Source organism: Monodon monoceros, unplaced genomic scaffold (genome assembly GCF_005190385.1).
Source record: "Monodon monoceros isolate NGI ecotype Baffin Bay Population unplaced genomic scaffold, NGI_Narwhal_1 Super_Scaffold_13, whole genome shotgun sequence".
Lineage (NCBI taxonomy): Eukaryota > Metazoa > Chordata > Mammalia > Artiodactyla > Monodontidae > Monodon > Monodon monoceros.
The window spans coordinates 65853910-65863535 of record NW_021703769.1 but is presented as its reverse complement, the minus strand read 5'-3'; the positions used below and the strand labels follow the sequence as shown (position 1 = coordinate 65863535).

The following is a 9626-nucleotide window of genomic DNA, read 5'->3' as shown; positions in this document are numbered from 1 at the left end:
GCCCGCCTCGCCCGCGCCGCCCGCCTGCGCCGCGGAGCCGGTGCCCGGGGTGGCGGGGCTCCGGAACCACGGCAACACGTGCTTCATGAACGCCACGCTTCAGTGCCTCAGCAACACCGAGCTCTTCGCCGAGTACTTGGCGCTCGGCCAGTACCGGGCGGGGCGGCCCGAGCCCTCGCCTGACCCCGAGCAGCCCGCGGGGCGCGGCGCGCAGGGCCAGGGTGAGGTCACCGAGCAGCTGGCGCACCTGGTGCGGGCCCTCTGGACCCTGGAGTACACCCCGCAGCACAGCCGCGACTTCAAGGTGAGCCCCTGGGGCACCCGCCTGCCCAGAGCTTCCTTCCCCGCTTCCGTGGCGGCCGGAGGACTGATGCTCTGGTTGCCTAAGGAAAGAGGAGCGGGCCTCGAGTCCGGGCAGATGGCGCTGATTGCGAGGGACAGTCATTCACTCATTCAGGCATCGCGCATTTGTAAGGGCTTGCTACGTGGCGGGCCCTTTGATGGGCAATGGGCAAGACCGTCTGCCATCCTGGAACTTACATTCTTGGGGGTGGGAGGGTTGAGCTTGGCTTCAAATCCTTGTTCTGCCACTTACTAGCGGTGTGACCTCGGGCAGGTTACTCTACCTCTCTGTGCCACAGTTTCCTCATCTGGTACCTACCTCATAGGTGGTTGTGAGTTGCTAATAAGTTGATATGTTGGGTTGAACCCTATGAAGTTACCCACTGTTGACCGTTCTGACTTACAGATTGGCACTTTTATGGCGTTCAACCTGGTATGTAAAATGCTTCCATTGTGTGCAGTGCTATGAGTATTTGCTGCCATTATTATTTTTAGTATTAAAAACTTTAACAAGTTAAAGAGGTGGTACCAGACAGTGGTTTGAAGGAAGTAAAACCTGGTGATGTGACTGATGTGCTGGTAGGGTACGTTACATGGGTTAGGGTGACTTCTTGGAGAAGGTGATGTTCTGAGACTTGAGTAACCACAGGAAGGGCCAGCCTTGAGGAGCTCAGGGGAAAGCGGTTCCCAGGTGTAAGGCAAGTGTGGACACCTTGAGACGGGAAAGAGCCTGGTGTACTTGACCCGCAGTGTAGCTCCGGGATGGGCAAACTCTTTCTGTAAGGGGCTGCATAGCAAATGTTTTAGGCTCTGCTGTTCAAGATGCAAACTCGAGGATATTAAGTAGATACATATATAACAAGAAAAGACACATTTCTACACATTTTTTATTGCCTAAAATAAAAATGTTATAATAATTGAGTACAATATTTTGTAATACAGGTCTACTAATGAGAAGCATGGGACTGTTCTTTTGGAGAGTACAACGTTTAACTTAATTGGAGTTCAAAATTAATGTTCCCTGTTGTCAAATTGATTACAAGCATTCATCTCTCCAAATCATTCATAGCTCACAGGCCGTACAGAAACAGGCAGTGGGCTAGATGTGGCCTTGGGTCCTTGTTGTGAGTGCGTGAGAGCTGAGAGTGGAGTGTGAGTGGTGGGCTGAGGCCAGGTGGTGTAGGATCATAAATTTAGGCTGTAGTACTAAGGAAATGGGCTCTTACTCTAAGCAAAAGGGGAAGATGATTTGGGATTGTATAAGGGATACTTTTAGGTGGGAAATGGATATAAATAGAACTAAATAGAATGAAATCACACAATGAGAAAGTTAATTCCTTTTCTGTTCTCTTTCTGTCCTGATCATGCCCAAGAGAAAGTCTCAGCTTGGTGGTTAGCTTGCCTTTAACACCTCTTGCTCACTCCCCCACCTTTTTTTTTTTTTTAAATTTGTTTATTTTATTTATTTATTTTTTGGCTGTGTTGGGTTGCCCCTGCTGTGCGCGGGCTTTCTCTAGTTGCGACGAGCGGGGGCTACTCTTTGTTGCACTGCGCGGGCTTCCCATTGCAGTGGCTTCTCTTGTTGTGGAGCATGGGCTCTAGGCGCACAGGCTTCAGTAGTTGTGGCACGCAGGCTCAGTAGTTGTGGCTCGCGGGCTCTTGAGCACAGGCTCAGTAGTTGTGGCGCACGGGCTTAGTTGCTCCACGGCATGTGGGATCTTCCCGGGCCAGGGCTCGAACCCGTGTCCCTTGCATTGGCGGGCAGATTCTTAACCACTGCACCACCAGGGAAGCCCCTTTTTTTTTTTTTAAAATAGAGAATAAGCTTCAAGTTTAGAGATCTGAATAGGTAACAGTAGCTAGAACTTAATAAGGTTATGTCTTCATTGGATTTGTCCTTACATTTGTCTTTTTAAAAATAAATTTATTTATTTATTTTTGGCTGCGTTGGGTCTTCGTTGCTGCGTGTGGGCTTTCTCTAGTTGCAGCGAGCAGGGGCTACTCTTTGTTGTGGTGCGCGGGCTTCTCTTGTTGTGGAGCACAGGCTCTAGTTGCACAGGCTTCAGTAGTTGTGGCACGCAGGCTCAGTAGTTGTGGCTCGCGGGCGTGGACTTCAGAGCACAGGCTCAGTAGTTGTGGCTCATGGGCTTAATTGCTCCGCAGCATGTGGGATCTTCCCGGACCAGGGCTCGAACCCTTTGCATTGGCAGGCGGATTCTTAACCACTGCACCACCAGGGAAGCCCTGTCTTCTATTTATGGCAAATGGTACTGGCATTCCATTGGTGCTATGAAGTTTCTTTCTAAAATACACTTATTTAAGTATGAGTAAATGATTTGATTAAAATATAAATTGGTCAGCTATCTAAGGGAATCAGCTTGGTTGAGGACCTACTGTCTTGCTGAGGAACAACACTGCCAAGGTCCACTCCTCTCCTTTTAATACATTTTACTTACATGTTATTTATATTTATTTATGTTCTACCCTGTTTTTCTCAAAAAGAAAAAAATGGTTGTTTGATCTTGGAAATTTGAATGGAAATACTTGACTGGGATAGGGACTGGAAAAAAAGAGATTCATGTCAGAGATCTCAAAATAAGAAAGTAGGAGGGAATGGCAGCCAACCAGCTACTATCGGTCTTTTTCTTTTTGCCTATACGTGCCTGCAGGTAGCCACAGCAGTTGCAGACTTTTCAAGGTCTCACAGCCTAGTGTTTTACGTTTGGTTTTCCATTCTTTTCCAAAATGTGAAAATCAATTTCTACAGCATTTTTGTATGTGAACATTTCCATTGCTTTTTAAGAGATTGTGTTTACTTTTTTGTCAATTAAAAAGCTGTAACAGAATTGGGTCAATAATTCTAGAAAAGCATGCTTTGGCAAAGTTGAACAGGTTCTTAGAGGCCTTTTTTTCCCTGAATTTTATTTTATTTATTTTTTTATACAGCAGGTTCTTATTAGTTATCCATTTTATACATATTAGTGTATATATGTCAATCCCAATCTCCCAATTCATCACACCACCACCCCTACCCTGAGGCCTTGTTTTTAAAAAATGTAATCTTCTGAACCGTTAGTAGATTTCACTTTGCATTCATTCATTCACCTCCCTCTGTTGAAGGTTTGTTCAGTCAGTTAGGAATGCTCAGCACCAGAAAGAAGAAGCCCTAATGACAGTGCCTTAAGCAATAAAGATGTTGAATTAGCTCACCTGTAAGAAGTCTGGAGGTAGGTGGTTCTAAGGTGGTGCAGTGGCTTTATGGGCCCAGCTAGGACCCAGACCATTTCTGTGTTTCCATTCTGTTGTCCTTAGCTATCAGTGGCCTTTTGTCCTTAATGTTTGTCACCTCAGGGTTTTCTTCCAAGTCAAGCCAGGAAGTCATTACGGAAATAAAAGTTCTTCCAGAAGCCCCTCAACAGGCTTCTACTTACATCTCATTAACTATAATCATGTCGCTTGACCACCCTGGCTGCCATGGAGGCAGGAAGGTGGTGTTTGGGTTTTCCTGCCTTAATAGAAGAGATGAGTAAAGGAGGGGATTGCCCTGTAGGCAGCCCACCAAAGTGCTTCGCCTACCACGTGCCAGGCACTCGCACGTGGGGAAGGCACTGCGCCTGCCTGTGAGGCACAAAGGAAGTTGAAGCACCAAGCAAGAGGATGCGGGCTCACCAGTCACCACGCCCCCCTCACCTGCTGGTGATATTGATATTTGAGGCAGATACTCTTCTCTACTCTTCTTGAGCTCACATTCAGCCTCAGAATCCTGTTGAATTCTGGGCTCCAGACAGCCACTACCAGTTGGCAGAGGAGATAAAACCAATTTGCCATGTTGAGATAATTTGCCTTGAGGTCTCGAAAAGCACTTAGTATGTCTTTGCATGTACTTTTATAGTCCTAAAACTTCTTTAAGTTCCTAACAATTTTGTTTGTAAAATTTTCAATTTGGATTCTAACCACATTGATTTCAGCTTTAGGAGCTTGCCAGGTAAACGGATTTTTGGTTTTGGATGAGCTAGATGGTTGTTATGGTTGGATTTTCGTTTTCCAGAATGAAAGAAGTTGACTGGTCCAATCTTGGTAAGCTTTAAGAAACTTCTGTAGCTGCCACTTATATCTTTTTCTTTTTTTGTGCAGTCCTTTTTCTCCTGCTGATAGAGTAGCGGTTGTCAACCAGGGCACTTTTGCCTCCCCTACCCCCTCACTTCTGGGGACATTTGGTGATGTCTGGAGACACATACTTGGGTGTCACAGCTGGGGTGGGGTGCTACTGGCAACTAGTGGGGAGACTCCAGGTTTGGGGCTAAGTGTCATACAACATGCAGGACAGTATCCCTCAAAAAGGATAATCCAGCCCCAAATGTCAGTAGTGCTGAGGTTAAGAAACTGTTGGAGGAATGTTTTGAACTTCCTTAGTGCAAGTTTTCCTTACTTTCCCAGCCTTTAATGGTTATCTTGTTACTTTTTCTTCTCTGTGTTTGCTGCAGCACTAGAGTAAAGGTTGGACTTTACTGGCAGGATCCTTGGATCACTGTCTTAGTAAAACTATGACAGTAAGTAAATCATTTTGAAACCCGAATGCTCAGTATGCTGTTGTAAGAGGAAATAAGCCTATTGTCCTAACTTTAACAGGATGCTAGCTTGGGTGCTCCAGGTTCGTACAGATGCTTTCTGATTTCTAGTACTCAGTGCCCTTTTGCAGCAAGTGAAAGACGGAAGGTCATCTTTCAAGTAACAAAGATAGGTTTTATAGCAGCAGTTTTCAAACTGTGCTTCCAAAGAACAACTAGAACAGAGTGATCTACTGATAAAAGAAATGTGGGGACTCCTTTCAAATTTGCAAGAAAACAAAAAGTAATTGATGAATCAAATTTTCTCTCCCACATGTTTTTCCTTGAACTTTGGTGCCTGGTGGTGCTTATTTATTAGTGAGAGTTCTTGGGTTACAAAGGGAGTATATGTGTGTAAATGAGTAGTGGCAGAGAAGCTAGCAACCAGGGGCTTCCGCTGGCTCAGTTTCACACCTTACTTTGTCATGGATTCATGCTGGGGAGCTCTGATTTTATGCTGCAGACCTGTGATAAAAGTTTTCCTCGTTTGTATGAAGCTGTTTAGTATGTTGACATTTCACAGTGGTTCCCAAGAAGTGATCTGATTTTAGGGTGTCCCTCAAATTAATTTGAAAAATAGGGAAAAAAAATGAAATAGTGTCGGTCACATTCAGATTTGTGATGGTATTAAATAGAAAGTATGTCTCCTCCTGGTCTGTTCTCTTGTCTGTCAAATGCTGTCAGTTCTGTTTTAGTGAAGTTCCACATCTTTGAAGAAGGGCGGTGAGAGAATCATCAAATTTTAGACTTGGAAGGAGATGTGAGTGAAATGTGAGTGGTCCTCAGCCTTTCTGGATGCGGAAACTAAGGTTCACCTGCTGGCTAGAGGCTGAGGGAGCAGAACCAGAGTTCTGACCACCCCCCGCATGCCGATGCACGCACTGAGCCCTGGTTCTGAGGTCGTCTTATTAGCACAACCACTGAAGCGACAGGTCTCAACATAAAACATAAACAGGGAGGGTGGACGTGCTGAAACATGTAGCATTTTTTTCCTCTAAGTTTGCGGTGCTAAATCGTAGTGAAAATAAGGTCAGCTGCAGCTAGCTTTATATATGTGCTATTGCTCCTGAGACTTAGGCACTTTTGGAAGACTTCCTTAAAAAATTATCCTTTCAGACCATTTAAATGCATATATAAACACATCTTTTACACTGATGGGCTTATACTCTCCATAGAGTTCTGTAACTTGCTTTCCCTTATGCCCCTATACTGGACTTGAAAATATATCACGGGTAGCCATAGCTTTCATTGTTTTTTTGTTAATACATCCAAGTCCACCTCATTCTTTTTAACAGTTGTATAGAAGCCCACTGTTGGGTGTTTTGGTTGTATAAAATTTTTAACCATTATAGCCAATCCTTCAACATACATCAAGTCTCCTTTTCTAAGGAGTGGGTCTTAGCTGTGGCGTTGCTGAGTCAGAGGGAACGGGCATTTACCCTGTTGATGCACCTCACCAGACTGCCCAGCAAAAGCCTGTGTAGGACAAGACTCTGACCCATCCATGCTGCATGCTAGGGCCTCGCTGCTGACATGTGCTTCCTCTTTCAAGTGACTGCCCTATTCTTCAGTTTTCAAACTTATTTTCTTTCACATAGGTCAGTTTTGTTCCTCTAGGTATGCCTATTCTCCACTCTTCTTAAACGTGTATGTCTCTCTTTCCAGACATGTCCGCCTGATGTGTGCAGCTTCTTATCAGGTGGTAAAGGGGACGCATGAGAAAGTGCAAGAAAAGCATTGAAGAGGACTAGTTGGGGAATAAAAATACACAGGACAATTATGGACTCTCATGTTTGCTGACTTAAACCACATTTACTGAGCAATTATTGTGTATAAAGGGACTAGTTTAGGGGAGAGGGTTGGGAATAGAGGATTAAGTATGACGATTATAGGACAAAGTTCTTGCCCCCAGAGAACTTACCAGTTTTATAGGGAAATGTTTAAAAAATTGTATTGACTGGGAAAGTTCAGTGGGAGTTCAGAGAAGGGTGAAATCATTGTGAGCTGAAGTGCAAGTAGAAGATTCATTCATTCATTGTTGGCAGTTAAACTTCTACAAATTTATGAATTTATGGAGCTCCTAACTCTGTGCCACGTGCTGTGCTAGTCCTTGGGTATATGGGGTAAACCAAACGGTATGGTAATGTAAAAAAATGGTGCCAGGTCCCGTGATCCATTCCTTCTTGGAACTTCTATTGTTACAGGGGAGGCAGATGTTAAACACACACTGGTAAATGTGAAATTTAAAATTATTAGAGCTAAGAAGGAAAAAATAAGGTGTATGAGAGAGAATGATGGGTGTGGCCAGGTAGGAGTGATAAAATGTATTCAAAAGGCTCTGCAGGGGACAGGGCTGGGGGTCCATTTGAAAGCCTGACAGGCCTTTTTCATGACTTAGAGAGCTAGGAGGGGTGTGGGATAGATGAGGCTGGAAAAGGAGGTCAGGTAGGCAGAGGCGGGTCCTGTAGGACCCCCTTGTAGACCAAGGTTAGGGGTTTAGATTTGATTCTAAGAGCAGTGGGGAGCTGTTGCAGGTTTTAAGCAGAGTTCTGGCATGATTTCCTTGAAATGTGAAGTGTTCATTCTGAGTCTGAATAATGAATATAGACTGGAAGCAGGGAGGCCAGTTCAGAGGTTTTGCGAAGGTGGTGGATGGGATGGAGAAGCGGATAGATTTGATTATATCTGGAGGTAGACTCGACGGGACTTGCTAAAGGATTGATTCTGGGGGAAGGCACTGAGGCAGAGGGGAGCAGCCAGAATAACGCCCTGGTGTTTGTTTTGAGCAAGAGAGTGATTACTGGTGCTGTGCACTTACTTGAGGAGCAGCAGTTCTGGGGGGAGTCGGGAGTTCAGTTTCAGATGTATTAAATAGGACACTCATGAGATACCTGGTTGGCAGCTGGATAAGGAAGTCTGGAGTTCAGAAGATTGGGACTGACTAGAGATAAAGATATGGGACTCCTTGGTCTATAGGTGGTATTTAAAACTGTGGCATATTGCTTGGAATGGGATTTGAAGATAAATAAGGCTTGGATAGTTAAGGGAAAGAGAGATGCCATTCCATATTGTTGGGGAAATATTCTGAGCAAAGGCACAGCCATGGCACATTGTCTAGGGTCAGGGAGGCCACTGGGCTGTCTGCTGTGTGCAGTTGGTTTGCAGAAGTTTTTTTCAGCCTTGGCACTGTTGACATACCTGGCATTATTGGCTAGATGAGTCTTTGCTGTGGGGGGCTGTCCTGGTGTATTAGGATATTGAGCAGTGTCCCTGTCCTCTACCCACTAGGTGCTGGTAGTACTCCCCTGCACCCACCCCAGTCATGATAATCAAAACTGTCTCTAGACGTTGCCACATGTCCCCTGGGGGGCAAAATTGCCCCTGGTTGAGAACCACTGATTTGGAGAGAAGGGCAAATAAATGTAGATGGCTGAGGAGATGAGAGGGGACAGATTATGGGTGCCCTTGAAAGTCCGTCACAACAATTTAGCCTTGAGGCTGCAATCAGTAGTGATTCAATTGAGGCTTCTTGAGCTGTGCAGACTCTGATTTGATGAAAAAAGATGTTTTAGAAAAATGGTTCTGATGGTGAGCAAAAACGAATCAGATGGAGGAGAAAGTAAGTGCGTGGAAAGGGCAATCACAGGTGTGACATGAGGAAAAGGAGGAGGAAAGGGTGAATCCAAGAGACATTTTGGAGGACATCGTGACATCATTAAAGAGGCTCCAAGAGATGGAGAGGTAAAGGAAACACCGAGGTTTCAGACCTGGGTGATGGAGAAAATAAGGGGATATCTGACAGAGGTGGAGCAGTCCAAAAAGGGCACTAAGGGCAGAGAAGATCATGAATATAATTTGAACATGTGGGGTTGGGGGTCATAGGATATCTAAGGAGAGTCTTAATAGTTGGAAATATGGTACGATTTAGAACTAGCTTTGTAGACTTGGATTCAGCTGCATAGAGGTGATAATTGAATCCAGGAGCATTGAGTGTGTAGTCAGAAGCCCAAGGCCAAGCCCTTGGGGGAAACTAAAAATAAGAGGATAGGAGGAGGGAGGGACTTCTTGGACTTGTTAAAGGGGCAGAGAGATAGGCGGAAAACCAGGAAAGCAGAGTCAGGAAACCTGGCTTATTTAGGTTGACTTCCTGCTCTTAGCCCTGAGTACAGTGTAGAGCTGCAGAAATGTCAGTTTATACCCAGTAAGAGGGGCTTCCCTGGTGGTGCAGTGGTTAAGAATCTGCCTGCCAGTGCAGGGGACACGGGTTCGAGCCCTGGTCCGGGAAGATCCCACATGCTGTGGAGCAACTAAGCCCGTGCGCCACAACTACTGAGCCTGCGCTCTAGAGCCCCCGAGCCACAACTACTGAAGGCCGCGCGCCTAGAGCCCGTGAGCCACAACTACTGAAGCCCGTGCGCCTAGATCCCGTGCTCCGCAACAAGAGAAACCACTGCAATGAGAAGCCCGCGCACCGCAACGAAGAGTAGCCCCCGCTCGCTGCGACTAGAGACGGCCCGCTCACAGCAACGAAGACCCTACGCAGCCAAAAATAAAATTAATTAATTAATTAATTTAAAAAAAATGCTATATACCCATTAAGAATCAAATTCAGGTTGATATATTGTAGTCATGATTTGTTAAGTCTACAGATTTATCGAGCACATTTTTGTGCTGGTC

General features: G+C 45.4%; 1 protein-coding gene across 1 annotated transcript in view; it reads left to right on the top strand.

The window, feature by feature from the left end:
- The first annotated feature begins 6 nt into the window (after positions 1 to 6).
- USP31 (ubiquitin specific peptidase 31) overlaps positions 7 to 9626 on the top strand; it is a 68853-nt gene continuing 59233 nt past the window's right edge. Inside the window, exon 1 of the mRNA XM_029221686.1 lies at positions 7 to 304. Within this exon, the coding sequence (XP_029077519.1) occupies positions 86 to 304 (219 nt within the window). The 5' untranslated portion in view covers positions 7 to 85. The remainder of the gene's footprint in view (positions 305 to 9626) is intronic.